General features: G+C 37.8%; 1 protein-coding gene across 31 annotated transcripts in view; it reads left to right on the forward strand.

Annotated features, from left to right (window-relative positions):
• Window positions 1-21,775, forward strand: part of ROBO2 (roundabout guidance receptor 2) — a 1,748,609-nt gene that overhangs the window by 1,131,626 nt on the left and 595,208 nt on the right. For 7 of the 31 annotated variants that reach the window (XM_034956914.3, XM_034956918.4, XM_008953716.6 and 4 more), the window contains exon 1: window positions 9,515-10,959. The exons of the other annotated variants lie outside the window; for them this stretch is intronic. In XM_034956914.3, the coding sequence (XP_034812805.1) occupies window positions 10,899-10,959 (61 nt within the window). In that variant the 5' untranslated portion in view covers window positions 9,515-10,898. Of the gene's footprint in view, window positions 1-9,514; window positions 10,960-21,775 lie in introns of those variants that run through there. 31 annotated transcript variants of the gene reach the window in all.

Genomic DNA, 21,775 nt, shown 5'->3' on the forward strand with positions numbered 1-21,775 from the left:
GATTATCATAAAAATGCCATTCAATTCTTTTTTTTTTTTTTTTTTTTTGAGAGGGAGTCTCGCTCTGTCGCCCAGGCTGGAGTGCAGTGGTGCGATCTCCGCTCACTGCAAGCTCCGCCTCCCAGTTCACGCCTTTCTCCTGCCTCAGCCTCCCGAGTAGCTGGGACTACAGGCGCCCGCCACCACGCCCAGCTAATTTTTTGTATTTTTAGTAGAGACGGGGTTTCACCGTGTTAGCCAGGATTGTCTCGATCTCCTGACCTCGTGATCCGCCCGCCTCGGCCTCCCAGAGTGCTGGGATTACAGGCGTGAGCCACCGCGCCTGGCAAAAGTACCATTCAGTTCTGAACTAAAATAGATTTTTTAAGTAAACTTTATACATTTAAATTTTCTTTATATTTAGATATACATGTATTTATTTGTGTGTGTGTACATATATAATATGCACTTTTCACTTAAACAGGATTAAAATGCATATTACCATTTTCCAAGAATTCTACTAATTTATCATTAATTCACTTGGCTTTTGGTATGTACAAAGTTTCCCGTTTTGAATTCATCAGAACAGGTAATAGCTATATTCATTTCCTAGGATTGCCATAACAAAGTAATACAAATTTAGTGGCTTAAAACAAGAGGACATTTATTCTCACAGTTATAAAGCCTAGACCTCCAGAGTCAAGGTGTTGGCAAGGCCATGCTCTTGAGGAAGGCTCTAGAGAAAAATTGGTTCTCGTTGCATCTGGTGGCCTGATATTCCCCAGCTTGTGGCAATATACTGCCAACTCTTCCATAATCTTCATGTAGCTTATGTAACTCTGTCCAAATTTCCCTTTTTTGATAAGGACACGAATCACTGGATTGGGGCTCATTCTAATCCAGTATGAACTCATCTTCACTGGATTATATCTGCAAAACCCCTATTTTGAAATAACATTCCATTCAGAGATTCTACATGGACATTCATTTGAAGGACCTTATTCAACCCAGTACAGAAGCACACAATGGTCAGTCATTTTGCTTTAGCCAGCAATACCTGTATTGCCCTCATGAATTTACACTATTTCCTCCAAAAGCAAAGGAGTCTGCAAGAGTTGGATATGCATGATAGTAGGTACAGCTGGTAACAAATATTTCCAGCTTTCTCCCACCCTTGAAGGTGGGGCTTGTGTTTTAGTTTGGTAGTAAAGATATAAGAAATTGTGTTATTTGTTCCAGCCAGATTTAACAACCATATTCTGCCTTTTCATTTGTTTGGAAAATGAGTGCTTCAGCAGCCTAGGTCCTGGAAAGAGGATGATGTGGAGGAGTTCCCAGCTGATTCCCAATATAACAAGAAATAGCCGTTTTTGTTTGAGATCTTAGAATAGTTTGTATTTGTAGAATATTCATTCTCAATGCGGATGATGGGAAGATGGTTCTTGGGGCAAAAAAACACACTTTTCTCTTTTTTCATATAAAAAACTTCCTTTTTTATATATAATTACATGTATATACAGTGCATAAGCATATACATATGTTTATTACATAATATATAGTATATAAATGATATATGACTATTATATATAATAAATATATATTAAATATATTTAAATATATCTACTATATAATATATTCATTTGTATATTTAATAATATATTTTATATATTATTAAATTATTAATATATACATATATTAAATTATAAGTATAACACATTATTGATATAAATTATATATTAATTTATTTATATATAAGATACATAATATATAATATATTAAATTTAATGTAATTAATTATAATATAATACATTATAATTATATTATTATATATAATAAATATATATTAAATATGTAGTTTATATGTCATATTGAAATTCCATGGGGAGGTATTAGGCAGAAATGTATAAAAATGCTCCTGTCTTAGTCCATTCAGGCTGCTATAACATGATACCACAAACTGGATGGATTATAAACAACAGCAATTTATTTTTCACTGTTCTGGAAGCTGGGAAGTTCAAGATCAAGGCACTAGCAGATTCTGTGTCTGGTGAGGGCTCTATTTCTGGTTCATGAGTGGTACCTTCTCACTGTGTCTTCACATGGTGGAAGAGACTATTTCTCCAAGGTTTCTTTTATGAGGACACTAGTCCCAATTATGAGGAATCTGCCCTCATCACCCAATTACCTCCCAAAGGCCCTACCTTCTAATACTATCACATTGGGGGTTAAGATTTCATCATGAGAATTTTGAAGCCAGTGGGAGGGAGTGCAAAAACATTCAGACCATAGCAGTTTCTTAGAGAAGTGACAATGAAAAAAATGTTGAGAAATCACTGCTGGCGAATACATTAGCCTATCCTGGGTGATTCTGTAGGCTTTGTTGTACTGGATATGAATTACAGCTACAAACTATGACACTTTCAAAGTTACATCATCAATTTGAGCTTTCATTAACTGCTGTGAATTATGAGGCTAAACCACCTTCATATGCTTCATGAGAATTTAATAAGACAATTAATTTAAAAGGTATATTGCAGTGCTTGTCATATAGTAATTGTTTTAAAAATTTAGGTATTATTATTCTTTAATTTTTATAGTATTAACCATAGTTTAATGTCCTGAGAAGAAGTATATTGCAACATAAAATTTAAATGAATATTTAAACTTTAGGCAACATTCAAAGTGGCTGATTATATTTGTCAGCACAGGTGAAGTCCTAAAACAAAGAATACCAAACTTCGATAATTTGAGACACATTACAAGACATCTGTTGCTCAACTCACAGTGCAAAGCATACAACAGAGAGTGAGATGTTCTGAGTCTGCTTACACACTCATCCTGAAATTCATGCATTTTATCTGATGGCTCAGTGTTTTCTATTTGGCCATCCAAAAAGTGAGAGAACAGCCAGAGCGCCAAGGGGTAAGGTATAGGTGAGACCGTAGAGGGCAAATCCAGGAGTGCCTGGATTCCATTGGCCAGAACTCAATCACATGATCCAACACAACTGCAAGGAAGGCTGGGGAATTCTGTGTGGAAGAAAGGAAGGAAAGGATTCTTGGGTAACAATCAGCATTGTCTCTGTCATGATAGAGGATTATTAGTACACTCCAATGACCCTAAGTATTGTAAACAATTAAAATGTACACTGGACCAAGTTCTTTAAATGCAACATCCGACTACCTTGTGAGTAGGCACTATTGTTATCTTTGTTTTATAGTTAAGGTAATTGTCAACATCGCACTGCAAGTACCAAAATGAGAATGCAGATAGGTACACAACATCCAATTTCAGAGCTCTATCTCAGTATTCTCTATTGTGTCCTTATTTAGGAAGCCATTCATTACCCCTTCTCTTTGCAGAGATAGTTGAGTGGAAATGCTACTTCAGTGTTAGATTAGAGAAGACTAATATTTTCCTGATGACAAGTGAATAGTTTACTTAAGAACACTGTGAAATCTCCTATGAAAATCTTTAAAATAAAACAGGTTTTCATCCTTTTTTGATAGTTTAAACATGACTCAGAATGAGAGCTGGTATCCAGACTACCAGAACTCCTATAAATGTGCCTCTAGCTTTGTGATGAAATGTGTTTTTAATGTGTTTGGTAGAGAAGGGAGAAATAAAATAATAGGCTAAGTTACAACCTGGACCTAAGCCAGTTATAGAGGCAAGCTAAAACAACAACAACAATAAGGAAACAAAATAACCTCATGCTTATCATGCCACATAATTTCCATTGACATTGTCTATACTAGTCATACCTGAAAGTCTAATATTTGCTCAAAGGCTGAAGAAAACGATTACAGATGAGTAATCTTAGAAAAATGAAAAATTAAGATGAAAATTTGATGAAAATTTTTCACATTGCTAAAAACCAAAAATTAATTTCACATTGATAAAAATAAAAAATTAATTTGTATGGCAAATATATATTAGATGAAGTGTAAATTTATTTACACTTTATATTTCTGATAAATATAAGAAACCAGCCATTGAAACTTTTTTCTTAAATTACGTTAAAACTGAAAGCAATCCAGTGACGTGAGGGGTTCTATAAAATTTGTACCTAGTTGTCAAAAACTTGACTAGCATTTTTCAATATTAAGTATCTGGTCCTTTGGATCCTTTAAATTTGTATCAGTATATAATGAAAAAGCCAAAATTGCTCAGAGAAAAAGAAATCACTTATTGCTATCATTCTTTTTTGCTAAGTGAAAGACTAAACAGTAGAAACTGTTTAAGAGAGACAGCAACGTCTTACTCAAATTGAAATATTATGATATGATGTATATGTCATATTATTGCTTTATTTGCAAGTTTTTCTATAAACTTGGGCCAGGGAGATTTTTTTCATTTATTTCACTTTATCACTTACGGATGACAATGTGTATTTACATCTCTAATTTGAGCAAAATTATATTACTTATATTCCTGGCTGGTATTGTATCTAACAACTTAAGAACTTAGTATTCTTTGTTAAAAAACAAACAAACAAACAAACAAACAAACAAAAAAAACAACTTCAGGTACTCCACAAGTAGTCAGAATTTATCAGGCAGAAATAAAATAAATTGGATATTGGAAGAAAATCAGAATCTGCTCCCAAACAGATTAGTTCTTCTACAGGATAAAACCATAGACAGTTCAATTAGATTACATGTACCCTTGGATTAATTCCGTGATAGTATTGCAAGGGAGAATAAGCAATTTTTTTCTAATTTGAAGTATCCATTGTGAAACATGCCTCAAAGAGATTCAGTGAGCATACAACTGTAAAAATCCACGGGTATCTATAGGACCCATGGGTATCATTGGCCTTTTCCTAAATCCTTGACAATCTCTTCTTTTTATGAACAACAAAAAATTCTGTTTTGGATTTAAAATAAATTTTCCTATTAGGATTACAGCTATGTGTTGCTAAAATTTAATTATACAAATTCCAGATCGGAGCAGATGGACTTGGAATTATTTGGCAAAGAATCAAAGGGATTTTCTTGGGTTCATGAAAGTGTGGTGTAAAATTAGCAAAAAGTGTATTATTTTATGTCATTGAAGTTAAGCCATATACTAAAATAATAACTTGATATCAGTAACAAGAAATGATAAAATAATGGGCAGGAAAAAAATCCTTGCACACACATTAACTCTAGCCTGTTATGGTTAATGACTGAAGTTGCACTTTCAAATAATAAGTGGTTTTGCGAGGCTGACTATTCTCATTTTGTAAAATCATTAGCCTAATATAGATGAGAGGTTATCATCTTTGCTGCCAAAGAACTCCTTTTTAATTTTAGTTTAGGTTTTGCAATTTACTAAGATGGGGCTGAGGGGGTAATGGACCTTCTTGAACTGACACTATGAAGATAAATAAAATCTCATCCATGACCTCTAAGGAACCTCTAAGTGACTTTTAAAATTCAAAATTTTAAGGTATACACAATTAAAGAAATTTGGCCTCAATGTTACATACCACTTACTGTAATATTTGTTTATTCAATAGTTATGTTAATTTGGAAGTATCACCAAACTCTTCGATCAAGATAAATAATGATTTTCCAAATAGATTTTGGACTCTAAAGGAAGAAAGATTTTCTTTCTTGAAAATATGTGATTTTATTCTGCAGAGAAAACTCTTTTAAATGAACTATTACTATATTTTAGTCAACTTAAATTCAGATTTATAACTTCATGTAATATACCAAAAATGCTATTCATAAATAGCTACACAGACAGACTTAAATAGAGACAAGTATTGGTGACCACTTCAAAATGAATCGAATCAAATCAGATACTTAGAACATATTTCAGAAGAACAATATTCATTTTATCTTGGCTCCCTCAGATCCTTTCTGGAACAAGGTCAAGTGTAATAAAGAAAAAATCATGTAGGGACAAATGAGCCGTCTCTCTGTGATCAGGATTTTTAATGCTTCACTTACTTTAGTTGTCCTGTGTCCTTTTGTAGATAATAACCCATCCGTGTCATTTAATATGATGTTTCTGTATGGTATAATAAGACAATCTTATATAGAAAAATTCGAGCTGAGCAATGGCTTTAAAGAGGTTCTTAAATTTTGAAGAAAAATTGATTACATATTTCTGTATATTTTGGTACACTGCGGTTTTCTTAAATTGATCAGAGTAATGTATGATACTGTTATACTATTTCTGCAATGTGGTAGATGTCTTAAATCAATCTCAAGTTCTTGAGAACATAGACTTTGTATTCAGGTCTGGATTTAAAGGAAGATTGTGCCTTTCATTAACTTGGGTTGATTATCTAATCTTCATTTTTCTCATCTTTACAATGGGAATAGTATCAACCACATAAGCCTCTTATAGGAATTTAACAATATGATGGATTTTTAAAAACTAGAAGAATTCCCTGACACGTGGTTAGTGCTCACCACATGGCAGTATATGTTAAAATTACTATCATGGATCAAACCTTTGATTTTTATATATATGCTGCCTTACAATTATAACAAGAGCACGTTGAAAAGAGTAAAAAAGTGGATTAGGGTTTTGCAGTTTTTACCACATCCTTGGGGAATCTGGTATGAAAAAATAAATATTTAATATGTTACACTCTGCAGATTTCCTTCATATGGTTATTTTATACTTCTCCTGGAATACCAACTCAGAAGTTCAATCACAAAGAAGGCCATTGGATAACCTTACCCAAATTAGGGATAATGACAGTTTCTTACAATCTTTAGACGTATTAAAATACATAGGCACATTTTGAATATATAATACCATTCCAGGTTTTACATAAAAGAAGCCTAGATTTCCATCTACATTTATCTATTCAGCTGCTTGTTTGGAAAAGAAAAAAACAATTTATATTTAGAAAGACATTGAAGCCAGATCCCCATTTGATTTTTCTGTATCTTAAGCTCTCTGATTTGGTGGTCATGGGGCTTCATTGTTCTAAGCCATTGCTGTTTCTTTTTGGCTTAAGGAAAACCTTAATTTTTTTTTTTTTGCTAAAGCACTGCTAAAATTTAATTTCCAACTTATACTAGAAGCTTCAGATTTTAAAGACTTTCCTTTAATTAAACATTTGGAGTGAGAAATCCATTTTTTATATAGGCAGTGCTCACTAAAACTGTCTTAAGTGTAATTGAAATATGCACATTTTTCTAGTATAGATCTTATCATATATCTCAGAAGGTAATGTCTTTGTTCTTTTGCAATTAATGTTGTCCATAACAAATTTCTGACTGGCGACTCCTTACTGTTGCTAATTTAGTGTGAGATGTTTGGTCATAATCCTAAACTATCATTTGGGATGAGATTGTTATAAAATAATGGTTTTTTAGTCACATTTCATATCAAATGAGACACTGACAAAGCATTCTTTTAAAAAATCAGTTATGAACTTGACTACAAGAAAAGCAGAAAACATGGATTCCAAAATGTGTTGGTGAAGACATTATTCCATAAGGTAGCTAGTGTATGGCAAACAACAACAACCACCACAACAAAAGCCATTTAAAAAATGGCACCAGTCTAAAATCACTGGCTTGCTTTGTCACTTTTAATAGGTAAAGTAGTTAAGAATGCAAAATGTTGATGCTTGGTAAAAAAAATGCCAATATAACCAAAGCGATTTCCCTTATACAAAGCTCTTCTCTGTATGACGTAATTTGTCATACCCTACACAAGGATAACTTTCTATGAATAGGGCAACATTTTCTGCCCTAGAGGATCATGGCAATTGGTGGTAGGCTGATCTCACCCAATCTATCCCTTCTGTTTCCCACACACACTCTTTCTGCCTCTGAGTGATTTTATAGGTTACTTAAGGAAAGGCATTTACAGATGGTGAGTCTATCAAGTATAAAATAGAATCTATATTTTGCCTGATAAATAAATAGTCATGAGAAAACACTTCTAGTTGAAATCCTCCAATGTCTTCCTTTCTGTGAACCATCTTAAAATTAAGGGTCTTATAAGTCTATATGATGTGTTAATTCCTGCATTATTGTATTAGGAAGACTCTATTTTCCGAATATCTTAAAAATTTCACCCGCGTAAGGAAATTTGCCCGAGATAAGCTGGTGGTGTGTATTATTTGGAGACATGAGCTAGACATTGTAATCCTGAACTGGGTAAACCAAGCCCAAGTGTTTAAAATGAAAGTTTTCAAGAATTTTAATTACTTTCCTTTTCCAGAGATAAAAGAGATGTTAATAGCGCACTTCTGGATTTTTCTAAACCACAGTATTATCCAATTTAGACGTATTGGACCTTTGGGGTGGTGGAGAGTGAACTGGTTTCTCCTTAACGGTTAAGCCTTTTTTCACGGGGTGCTAAAACAATAGCACATTCAGAATTATTATAGTGAGAATTCAAGTGATTCAACTTTAACAACCGAATGCACTTTTTTCTTCACAAGTAAATACTGTAGATTAAAAGTGTGCTGAAATTACTCTTAATGCTTTACAAGAAGAGTGGTTGTTTTATTCTTTCGCAAGACTATTTCATTACCGTAATTTTCAAGCATGCTGAGGTGTCCTAATGTCTCTTCTAATTGCTTGAATGTCGCTGACCTTTTTTTAAAAGAGCACACAGCGCCCATAATATGCAAGGGAGACCTAAGTTAAGTAGCAGCACCAAAATATATCCACCAAACAAAGGCTCTTCCTCAAACGGCCCCTTCTGGAGAGAAGCTTTCCTAATATTTTCCAGTAGGGGGAACTAAAGACTCACCATCCAGCATTTAGCTCGGCTCAGGGACCTGCGTGAGTTCCTATAAGCCGCCTTCTCATCATCTGAACAAGCATCAAACGGCTACCAGCGAGCCTGTGATCACACGTGGGCCCGGCCGCACCGGCCGCACCGGGGCACCGCCGACACCGGCACCCCTTTGATCTAACGTGACCTTCCTTCATCATCCCCGGTCCTGAATGGCATCCTTTGGTAGTCTTGGCCTTAATTTTCAGGGTTTTGTCGTCTTTGGGCTGAAATTCGGCTTCTTTTTGAGCTTCCATGAGCTCAGCTGGGCTTTCGGCTTTCCACACCCAGAGCCTATGTTTCCCGAATTTCCTTCTGGAGGTGCTGGTCCCTGGAGGGTAAAGACTTCGGGGATCCCCCGCCCCCAAGCTCTGTGATCCCCGCTTCCCCGTCCTTAGCATCTTCTGCGGAACTCCCTCGCCCTGCGCGATCGCGCATCAAACTCATCGTGGAGGGGTCAAAAGGCAACTGAGTAACATAAGAGGGGCTGCCTCCCCTTCCTCCTTCCCTTGGGGATGCCGCAGGGGGCCATAGATCTTGGCTAAAATGAGCCGCTGGAGGTTAGAGAATTCTGCCCCCTCCTTTTTCTCCCCCTTGTGCTTTTGAATCATATAGGAAGCATCTACACACAACCTTTCCAGTCCAAAAGGCACTTCTATTTCCTTTCCTTTCCTTTCCTTCCTCCTACTCGGCTTCTCATCTGGCTAAAAGGTGAAGAGTGAGTGAGTGTGTGATTTTAACGCGTAATGAGGCTGCGCCCTGGGTCCTGGAGGCTGATCTTTTTCAAGAAAGCGCGTGCAGCTCCGGCAGACGGAGGGATGAATAATTAGGAAGGGCTTCCATGAAATCACTCACGGAGAAAATTACCTGCCCATTAAACGGGACGCGGCGAGGAGCAGGAGCCTGGAGCCCACCTATCCCCTCCCGAGGCGGGAAGGAGGGGGCACCCGGGGGCGCGGAGAAGGGGAAGGAGTCGCCCGGTGGCCTCGGCCCTCGGCAGCCGGCGGGGCTCTCCGAATTTGTTCATCTCCGTCCTCCCGGGGACTCTCGGCTCTCCAGGACCCCTCCCCACTCCCCAGCGGGCGGGTGGCCGAGTCCGGAGGTTCAGGGCTCCGCGCGCCCCTCCTCGCCCCCGCCCCTCCCCGGGCCGACTCCAGGCAGCTCTCATTCCTCCCCTCCCCTCCCGCCTCCTCGCCTTCCCTCCTAGGAGTCCTTCCACCCGCGGCAGCTGCCGGAGGAAGCGGACGCTCTGCTGCGAGGCTGCGGGGGCTGGACCCGGGCGAGGGGCCTCAGCGCGCCTGGCGCTGGACTGAGCGCTCCCTTTTTCCGCCGCGCCCGGGCTGGGCTCTCACGCCCGTCCCTGCTCGCGCCCGCAGCCGCCTGGTGCACCATCCTCAGAGGCGGCACCGCGGGGGTGTCTGCAGCCTCGGCCTCCGCCCGGCCCCTCCCTCCCTCCCTCCCTCGCTCCTTCCCTGCCTCCCTCACCACGTAGGAGTTCGGATTCTCCACCCGAATCGTCCTGATTTCCCTTCTCCTCTCTTTTGGAAACCGGAGAGGTGGAGGGAGGGCAACACGGCTGCAAAGGAGAGGCCCGCCAAGTCTGCCCGCCTGCAAAGTGTTGCTTTGACACATCCTTATTATGGAAGTTAAGTAAAAATATAGACATATTAAAAAATAACTCCGGACGTGGAGCTGCTACGGAGAAGGAAACCGGGGGAAAGAAAACCAGTAGGCAGGCCAATGGTTTTTCGGCAGCGCGCTGGCAAGTTTGTGGAACACTTTCTAGGAATTAGGTCTTTTCCTCCCCCTTCATCATCTTGACTTCTGAAGAAAGAACTTGGCTTTGGATTGCAGTGGAGCCTAAGGAGAGAGGGTTAGACACACTCGAATAATCCCTCTGGCTGGGCTGAATTTGTGGGAATTTAGGAAGCCAGAGTGCTGGAAATACAGCAGCCTTTGAAGTACCCTCTGTTAATTTGGATGGATCTCAGTGTGCCCCGTTCGAGACCTCTCCACCAACCCCTTCTGATCTTGCGATTTGCTCTTCTTGACTTTAATTAGTATCTAGGAAAGTCTAAACTTTGGACCTACCTCTTTTTTTGATACTCATTTTTGTACTTTTGCTCTCTGGGATTGGTTTCTTTAAGAATCTGGATCCTTTTTAATATGTCAAAATGAGTCTGCTGATGTTTACACAACTACTGCTCTGTGGATTTTTATATGTTCGGGTTGATGGTAAGTTAAAAATGCTTTCATCTTTTTTTGCGCCCCCCACCCCCCAATCCCCCAAAACCATTTCTTTTTGAATTTGATGTGGGTTATAAATGAAATGACATTATGTCTGTTAGTCCGTTTTGGCCCGGCACGGGCTCCTTGGGGGCAGAGGTTTTATTTAAGTCTTTTTTTCTAAACTGCTGTAAGTGGAATGTGTTGGTAGTCACCTATTGGTATTATTGTTGTTGTAATTTACTTCACTAATTAAGGAGTTGGATAATAAATGATTGGGCTCCCAGTTTTGTTAGAAAAAGAAATATTACAGTCAGTCTCCTGCAAGAGCCTAATACTATTGTGCCTGCTCTCTATTTGATGTTTGCTCTTGTGTCTGAACTTTGGCTGAGACATTCAAGTGAAGAAATACAGTAATAGACACTCTAAGGAAGGTTCAATGGGTTAGGAATTTGAGACTGAGATCAATGTGTATCACCTGTGTGCCAGTGAATGCTCTCCTAGCGTTAAATCAGAATGAAGAATTTAGATCCTAGGGAGAAAACTGTCAAAAGTGAGACTGGGCGAGGCTCCACGAAGGGGGAAGCATCAGCTATGGGCTGGCCACAGGAGTAGAACGCTTAGCCCAGTCCCCAGTGGGCAAACACAATGGGGACCTTAAACAGGTGCTGGAGGTGTCTCCCTCTAGGTTGAGTCAGTCTGTCAAGCCCACAGCATTCTGCCTCTGATTCTCTTGTCTTTTGTTCCGATTTGGTTTACTGGGATATTTTCACAGGATGTCAATTTCTTGTGCGACTATTGCAAAATCCTTTTTTGTGGCTCTTTTGAATGAAGAGTGGAAATAATCATTAACATGCTTTTTGGTTTGTATTCGAAAGAAAAAAGTTAAAAGAATATTTGCTGTTAACCTTCTAGAGGCTTTAATTTTTATATCGATGGAAAGAACTAGTATAAGGGACTACTAGATTTGTTTTTTCTAACTGGATTGCAGTACTTTAGGTTTTTAGTTACTTTCTGTACTTGTAAAGAACCTAAAGTGTATTAGTCTAACTGTTCGAGCCATCACAATAGCTTGTTGCCACATAAACTTTCCTCCAGCATTTGCATTGTGGATGAATTCATTATTTGGGACACTGCCTATTTTGGCCCATCTGAGTAGCTAACTTTGTTCCTGGCAGCTACTGCTGCATAGAGCCCAATGTGTTCGACTCAAAAAGGAAGGCTTTCTATAAACATGAGGCAATACAGAGGAGTTTACCTACTGTCAAGTGGCTGTTTTCAATCATGGACTACATGAGTACCTTTGCCCCCCAGCGATACTAAGGGAGGGATGCGTGTGTGTGCACTGCTTCTCTCTTTTACCAGTCTAAGCAGTTGATGTTTAAGATTTAATTATTGTGAATTATACTATGGCAACATCTCTAATTATTTTTCATGCATCTATTTTTCAGTACATTAAAATACATGTACATTACCGTAACAAAATAGGTTTACCTATTTGTCCCAGGTGTGTTTGATTTTCATGATAAGAAGAATTTGGTATAACTTTTAAAAGAATATGTCCTCATAAATCATGAATTTACATATCTCAACAGAAATGCATGTATAAACTATACATTAGACTACAAAATTATCACCAAGGGTTTTTTTATATAAGCGTTTTTAAATCAGTGTGTTGCTAGGAGGAATACAATTAAATTGCTCAGTGGAAGTGACAGGAAATCAGAAGAGCTTGGTGTTACAGAATGTAATTAATATACCAGGGTGTTTGGAGATATATGAAACAAATGCAATTAACCAGCTTGCTGGAGCAGCAGTAGCAAGACACCATTTCTGTCTGCCTTCCCTCCCTCCCTCCTTTCATTCCTCCCTCCCTTCTTTCTCTCCGTTTTATTCCTCTCTCCCTTCTTTCCTTCCTTCTCTCCCACACCACCCTTCTCCTGCCCCCAAAGACAACCTAGAACCTTTGTTCTGATTTAACATTGTAGGATAAGGGGGCAGTTTGTGTCTGGGCCACAATTATGCGGCAGAACTCATAGTAATGTAGTGAAAAATGCCAAAATTGAGGAGTTGAGACTGGAAAGGCAATATTAAATTTTTGTGTGTGTGAAACTAGTTTTGTATTTAGCATCTGCTGTGTCAAAAGCAAAGGAAACCCTGGACACTCTTACTAAATTAATATGTAAATCATACGTTTGACATTGTATTGCCTTTGCATACTTCAGAATGACAGTTGCTCCACGGGGGATGGTTGAAAATTTGGGATGTGGACAACACTGCCCTCTAGGCTGTTTCAGCACTTTGAGACTCAGTGTTCACATATATAGTGAAGAGGTTGGTTTGTAGGATCTCTAAGCTTTGTTACTCTTCCAGGATTCTATGATTTCTATTTACTTATTCTTCTTAGAGGTGTGTGCTTATACTCCACATGAATTTCAAATGTACAGAAGCCTGTACCATTTCAAAGATATACTGACCATCCTTGTGCTAGACACAGATATTAATTTTATTCAGTGACAAATGATACATATATTTGCATTGATATTTGCTTGGTGGGTTATTTATATGTGCATTTTTATAGTATATGAAAAATGGTAGTGTTTTGCCACCTCATAGAAGCTATCTGCTGATATTATTTATAATTTTTCAGTATTGTGTCCCTGTAGCAATCCATAGAGAGCAAATATTAAGTTAGCTGAGAACTGTAGATAAACTTTTCTATTTGGGATGTAAATAATGGTTTTCTTATTGATGCAGATTAATCACATCTAGACTTTTCTGTATGATCATATAGGAGAATGTATGTTAAGGTTAGCCTTTGTTTTCCAGCTTTTCTTTATTTTTGAATAAGAATAGGGTTTTGCAGTCATTTATGGGAAATTAATATGAACTATGGCAACACTTTTAAATTACATCTATATGCCATATATTACATCAATCTGATAATTTTATAATACTTGTGAAAAGGTGTTTTAAAATGAGAATGTTTTTCTCATCTTTACCCTTTAACTATTCTTAAATGAAAGTGGCACACATGATATTAGGGGAGATAAATATAGTAAAGATAATGTATGTGCATAGTGCAGATGTAGAATCTCATAGAGGTTTATACATGTTGCTAAAGTGCTCTTTTTCAGTAATGGGCTTATTATCACAGCCATATGTAGTCTATTTCAGAACTTAAATTATATATAAGTAACCTGAAATGTGTTTTTGAAGCTATGCAGTAATACCATGTTTGAATTGGCTTTGTTTGAATAACCTTTGATGCTATGCAACATGTGGACCATAAAAAAAAAGGATTTCTTAGAACATTAAACAAAAATATTGTAAAAAAAAAAAAAGTAATGATTATATAAAAAGAGCAGTTCTGGCCATCTCATCCCTGAGCAGCTTGTATAAAATAGCATGTTTGATGATAAAAATATAGATATGTAAGCACATTGTATAAGTTGGGATACATACATAGCAATGAAGGGAGCTGATGTATGTGGGATGTGTGTGTGCCTAGTAATATCTGCTGAAATAGTTCCGGCAGTCTACAGGAGGTACATTTACTTCCCATGTGCAATTTGGTTTTCGAAGAGTATTAGAAATAAAGATTATCATCTTATTTACTATTTCTCCTTTTCCTCCTTTTTTCCCTCCTTCTCCTCTCCTTCTCTTTCTTCTTCTCATTCATCGTCTCTTTCCTTTTCTTATTCTCCTCCTCTTTTTTTCTTTTTTGGATCTAATGAAAGGAATTAGAGAAACACTTGAAGAGTGAAGAAGATAGGTGAGGGTGTTTCTTGAATGATAATTTAGAAAATCTGCATTTAAAGGAAAAATGTGAATAATATTTTACCTTTAGGTATATCCAACTGGGATTTTGACTTTCTCACTTTTACCCCACAATACTATATATAGCTTTATGCAAAATGTTTTGCACGGATCCTATCATTTTCCAGTTTACACAAGTAAAAGTCGTCATATCTGAGTTCAAGCAAACAGTGGAGATTTATAGAGTGCCATTTTACAGATTTATTTCTAAAGAAAAGTATTGCTGTATTTCTTACAGGTTCTCCAGGTATAGATCTATCAACCTAAATCAATACATTGGCATAGATATTGCTTTTCTCCTTCTTTTCTTCTTTTTTTTTTCCATGTGTGCCTTTATTAGCCGAGCCACTACTTGAGGGTTTAAGGTCTTTGTGAGGGCCTTGGAACACCCAATGTTGGGGGAGGGAGGCGGGCGGTAGGGAAAGTATCTGAAAGGACTTCCTGAGCCAGCTGTAGGCTTTTCTTCTTCCTGTAAAAGAATTATTATATAAAGAATGAAGGAATGATTATAAACTCTTTTTAAAAATAAATACCTATCAACTCTACTGTTTTAGTAGTGTGTTATACAATGATAGAAGCATATAGCATCTAGGGTAGCATGCTTACCCAAAATACTTGACTCAACACAGTGTTGGAGTAACGGAGGCCTCAATCCTTAGTGTTTTCTCCTCCATTTGCAGCCAATCCTTAGGCTCTTTCATCTAATCACATGAGGTTTAAATACATGTTTGGATTGATAATTCTAAAATTGCCCTAATCATTGCATGGAGGGATATAAGATCCATCAGCACAGAACTTGGCTGTTGTATATACTGTTGATCTCCAGTGCTTGCATCAGTGCTTGACATACTCACCTGACTACTTGATGTCTTTGCTTCATGTCCAATGAGAATGTACAAAACTCAAGCCTAAGACAGAATCTTCTCTTTCTAGCCATTCCCATCACAGTAAATGGCTTCCACCATTCATAGGCTTTTTCATGACCCCCAATGAGGAACCATTTTTCACTTGTTCTCACAACTTGTATTCAACTTGTTCTCAGAATTGTGCAACCATCACTACAATCTAACTTTAAAATGTTCTTAATTACCCAAGAAAGAAACTATGTAGCTTGTTCCACCATCCCTCCACCAACCACAAGAAATCACCACTCTACTTCTGCCTCTACGGATTTGTCTTTTCTGGACATTTTATATATAAATATAATCATACAATATATGATGTCATTTCGTGACTAGCTTCTTTTCTTTAGCATAACGTTTTTAAGGGTCATCCGTGTCATAGCATATGCATCAGTACATCATTCTTTTTTATTGCCAAATAATATTCCATATCATCTATCCTTTGGTTTACTAGTTGATGAACATTTATTTCCATTTTTGGCTATTATAGATATTGCTGCTTTGAACATCCACGTACTAACTTTTGTGTGAACATATGTCTTCATTTAACCCGGGGTGGAAATGCTGGGTTGTATGTTTAGTCTGTGTTTCACATTTTGAGGAACTGCAAGACTGTTTTCCAAAGCAGCTGTGCTACTTTACATTGCCATTAGCAATATATGAGGTAGATATTTTCTTTTAATTGATCATGGAAAGAAAGAGTCGAAGGGCCTTATGAGTTGGGTATGATGTTTTGAAGTGAAACAATTTTATATTATACTAATCTGTCTCAAATCCCCAATAGTCCTGACTTCTAATCCCTTCAGTGATTGTTGTCTTCTAAGTCTTCCTCAGTTGCCTCGTAAAACTTTACAAAGATAGTACCTCAGTTGAACTTGTCACTTTTAGCAGAGATCTCAGCAATAGTAAATATAAATCATAGAATGATAGCATCTTGGAGCCATTATGAATATTTGCAGCTATATTGCACAACTCTCTTATTGGTTGGGCACATGGAGAACTGAAGCTTAGAGATTTTATGTGCCTTGTCACAGATCCCATTGCTACTTAGTGGTAGAGCAGAAACTAGACTCCAGGGATGCTTCATCTCTGTACCAGGCTTCTGCCTATGAGATACTGTTTCTGGATTCTTAGCCCTGGAACTCCTTAACAAGAATTCCAGGCTCTTGTTACTGAAAATGACCAGCTATTTTCTGAAGAGTCCATGAGAAAATGAGCTTGAATATGTTTAGGTTATTCCTTTGATTCAACACATGCATATTGACAACATAACTTGCTTGGCTCTGTGAAGAACATACTGACCTGTGAAAATATTCCCACATTCAAGGAAATCATGACTTGGTAGGGAAGGTACCAAATGTTCAAGTCACTAGAATAAAAAAAGTAGAGTCTGATAAGTAAGAAGTTTGAAGGTGTACACAGTATAGTCTTGGGAACTCAGAGAAGGAATAGGTGATTTCCAGCTGGTACAATCTGGGAAGGGTCAACACCGAATGGGTCTCTTAACCTGGACCTTAGAGGAAGAGTGGGATTTTGGTGGGCAAAAAGATTGGAAATTGAATTCCAGGAAAAGAAGTAACCAGAAAAATGGCATGAAGATGACAAAGGGGTGCTAAGGAAATGGCAAGAAGTCTAGATTGATTGCAACATAGTTTGCCTGTAAGGAAGAAGGATAAGATGGTTATTGAAAGACTACTGAGCAAACACTACTGAATGAGTATGAACAAGTAATTTAACCTTTTTATGCCTCAGTGTCCTTACCTGTAAAATGGGCATGGTAATAATGTATATCTCATACAGTTATAATGAGAAATAAAATAGTTTTAAAAATATAATGATATATAGGCAGGGCACGGTGGCTCACGCCTGTAATCCCAGCACTTTGGGAGGCCGAGGTGTGTGGATCACCTGAGGTCAGGAGTTCAAGACCAGCCTGGCCAACATGGTGAAACCCCCTCTCTATTTAAAAAAATACAAAAATTGGCTGAGCATGGTGGCAGGTGCCTGTAATCCCAGCTACTCAGGAGGCTGAGGCAGGAGAATCATTTGAACCCAGGAGGTGGAGGTTGCAGTGCCAAAATTGTGCCATTATACTCCAGCCTAGGCAACGGGCAAAACTCCGTCTCAAAAAATATATATAATGATATATATAAATAAATAAATATATATATAAAATAAAGATGTATATAAAGATATATATGGGCTGGGCGCGGTGGCTCACGCCTGTAATCCCAGCACTTTGGGAGGCTGAGGCAGGTGGATCACGAGGTCAGGAGGTCGAGACTATCCTGGCTAACACGGCGAAACCCTGTCTCTACTAAAAGTACAAAAAAAAATTAGCCGGGTGTGGTGGCGGGCGCCTGTAGTCCCAGCTACTTGGGAGGCTGAGGCAGGAGAATGGCTTGAACCTGGGAGGTGGAACTGGCAGTGAGCCGAGATCGCGCCACTGCACTCCAGCCTGGGCGACAGAGTGAGACTCCGTCTCAAAAAAAAAAAAGATATATATGATGCCATGAACAGTGTACTTTATAAATGCCACTCAAGCATAACTTATTGTAATAATTAGTAGTATTTTTATTAGATTATTATTCCCTGCCTAGTATGAACAAGGAAAATAACTAGAAGAGGACTTTGCTATCAGACTAATTATGGACTACAATTGGGGTGCATGTTAGGACAGTTTTAATAAGATTTTTCAGCTGTGAGTCTTCAGGTGACTGATTAAGAATTTTTGTTGCCTCTTAAGGGAACTTATCGGTGGCCTCGCCTACACAGCTGTGACAATTGTGCTATGACATGTGTGTTTCCATTGCATCATAAGCTGATTACAAAACACATGTGATTCCCAAGTGAAAGGTGCGATGAATGAAGAGAGTAAACAAGAGAGGAATCACACAAATGGCAATTTGTTAGCAAGTAGACCATGCTTGTGTAAGCCTGCATTTTGGTTCATGTTGGCTGATTTACATTTTATCCTGGCTAATTTTTACCTGGTGCTTTGATATAATGTACCGTGGAGATAAATCTTGTGTAAGACAAACTAAATAAACACTTTGAGAACCGAAGACCTAAGTAAAAATTAACATTTGGTATCCACTCACTAATTCGTTTTCTAGATAGCCCCCTTAGCTTCCCTTCATTTAGTATAAGACATTGAATCTAATAACTTTTTATAATTATCCATTAGTTACATTTGCACAATGAGTAGTTATGCATATCAGAAAGGATATCCTGAATAAAACAATATCATTACTATTGTGGAAGTGACATACCTTTGGTGACCAGATCTCTGGACTGCACTGTTAGCTTCCCTAGTAGATTGTTAATTGTTCTAATTGCCTTAGAACCTTACCAAAAATGGTTTCATTTGACTGTGTAATTTCCAAGGTCTCCATGAACCTTAGGTTTTATTATCCCAAGTACTTCTGTTTAATGTTCCAACATTTATTGTTATATCTGAGAATTTTTAAAGAAGAAAATTTAGCCTGGGCTCGGCGCAGTGGCTCACCCCTGCAATCCTAACAATTTGGGAGGCTGAAGCTGAAGGATCGCTTGAGCCTAGGTGTTTGAGACCAGCCTGGGCAACATAGTGAAACCCTGTCTCTACAAAAAAGAAAAAAAGTTAGCTGGGCATGGTGGTGTCCACTTGTGGTCTCAGATACTTGGGAGGCTGAGATGAGAGGATTCCTTGAGCCCAGGAGGTTGAGGCTGCAGCGAGCCATGATTACACCACTGCACTTTTGCCTGGGTGACAGAGGCCCCGTCTCCACACACACACTCACACAAATTTAGGCTTGAAAAGAATTATCCAAAACCATAAACATCCATCTTTAAAAACAATAACAGTCTATTGCCTAATATGCATGTAGCATATCTGTGTTTTGGTGTGGGTTCAATGATATGGCTATGGATATGCATGACAGCCAAAATTAACTAGTCTTATGATTTACATCCACTCTCATTCATTAATGACCAGTGGTACTTAGGCTTTCCTTATCAATAAATGGAATTTTAAAAATTTAGTACTAAGGAGACAATAGTCTTAGGTCAATGTGCTTAGTTTCTGGCCACTATAACTAGAACCATATGCAACATGGAAATTTTAGCTCAGGAGAGGGGGTTAACAGCCACTTTTTAATTTCTGTTGTAAGGATTGATGTGGGATCTCTTTCCCTAGACTTTGGTTCCAAGCTTTTTGGAAATGAGCTGGAGAACATGGAATATAACTCAACTATCCCATTGAAAGGCTTTTCAAGTTTAAGCAAGGAACACCCAGTTGAAACCAGACTGGAATTTAAGGGATTTGGCCCAAACCTCTGCAGCACTCATAACCAATTAAAATGTTCATAAGTGTGATTCAAAAAGGGAGAACTTTTGACTTTCCAAAAAACTTGAGTTAAGAGTTATTCATTATAAAGGAAAGTTTATAAGTTTTTATAAATCAAGGTTAGAGTCATACTTAGAAGTTTTATAATACATATATTTCCAAATACTAGCAAATGCTAGAATATGATTAAACTTATTTAGATATATCCGATTATTATAAAATATAGGTTTCAGGGTTAGAGTAAATTAAGGGAAATTTAGAATGAATCTAGCAACAGGCACTCTTGTATTTTATATCTCTATTATGAAGTAAATTTTAATATGTTGCCAGATAACAGTACAGTTATTGAAAACCAAGCTTATTATTGTTCCATTAAATCAGAGACAGCATTTCACCTTCCTCATCTTAAGCATTTCACCTTCCTCATCTTAAGTATATAACCGTTTGTGTATTCTAAGTACCTTTGAATGCCAGCAACAACAAGCTATTACTCAAACGCCAATTGTTTTAGTGCTTCTTACCCCATCTCTATCATAGGTTAGCGTAGAAACTGAGTAGGAGAAATGTAACCTTTTAAAAAGAAAATGCCATTTCTGTTTCTTTACTACTCTAATAAACTTACTTTCATTTAAAAAAAGAAAAGAAAATGCTAGGTACAACATTCTCAGTGTTTGCTTTTGTGTGTTTTTTGTTGTTGTTGTTTTTTGGTTTTTTTTCCCCATGCAAAATTGACTATGAAGAGTTACAACATTTAATGTGGTGGTCTCAAAACATTTTTTTTTTTTTTGCATTGTAATTGTTTTCGCATAATTTCAAGAGTTAAACAATAATAATGAAAAGATGTTTCAGGCCACACAGCGTGGCTCATGCCTATAATCTCAGTACTTTGGGAGACTGGGAGGATCTCTTGAGCCCATGAGTTTGAGATCAGCCTGGGCAACATGGTGAAACCCTATCTTCGCAAAAAAAAAAAAAAAAAATTAGCTGGGCACGGTGGTGCTCACCTGTAGTCCCAGCTACTTGGGAGGCTGAGGTAGAAGGATTGCTTGTGTCTGTGAGGTCAAGGCTGCAGTGAGCTGTGAGTACACCACTGCATTCCAGCCAGGGTGACAGAGGGAGACCCTGTCTCAAAAAAAAAAAAAAAAAAAAATTCATCAAATGGGCACATGAGTCCTGAACTCACAAATCAAGGTGTCATTCAGTTGAGATTTAAGGCCTCCTTTTCTGCCCAAAACCAGATTTAACTGGGTTATTCCTCACTGGCTATCATGAAACATGTAAATACATTTCATAGCTAAGTATGTTTTTAAGTGTTTCAGTCCCACCTTTCTGATTTGAAAGCCTGAATAATGTCAACTTTTAATACAAAAGTGAAAGAAAAAACAATCAGAAAATATGTACAAAATGTGGGTACAGATTTTGGGCAAATACAGCTCTTACCCCCTTGCCTCCCACCTCCCTGTACACATGGCAATAAGATTATTATGAATAAACTGAGTTGTTTGATGCCTGCCCTCTACTCACAATCCAACAGACAACTTGTATTTTAAGAACCCTTTCCAGGCTGGGAATTCTTATTACACTTTCCTGTTAAACTGTAGCACCTGTGATGTTCATCACTTGGATCTTATGAAACTCTCCAGATTTTTGAGGCTCTCAGTAAATGTGTCTCATCATGGTAAATTTAAATTCCAAGTTTATTCAACATTTCTTTTCAGAAAGCAGTTTTTAAGTTTTGAAGCAGCGGCTACACATGACACGCAAATAAAATGACCAG

Source organism: Pan paniscus, chromosome 2, assembly GCF_029289425.2.
Source record: "Pan paniscus chromosome 2, NHGRI_mPanPan1-v2.0_pri, whole genome shotgun sequence".
In the NCBI taxonomy this organism is placed as follows: domain Eukaryota; kingdom Metazoa; phylum Chordata; class Mammalia; order Primates; family Hominidae; genus Pan; species Pan paniscus.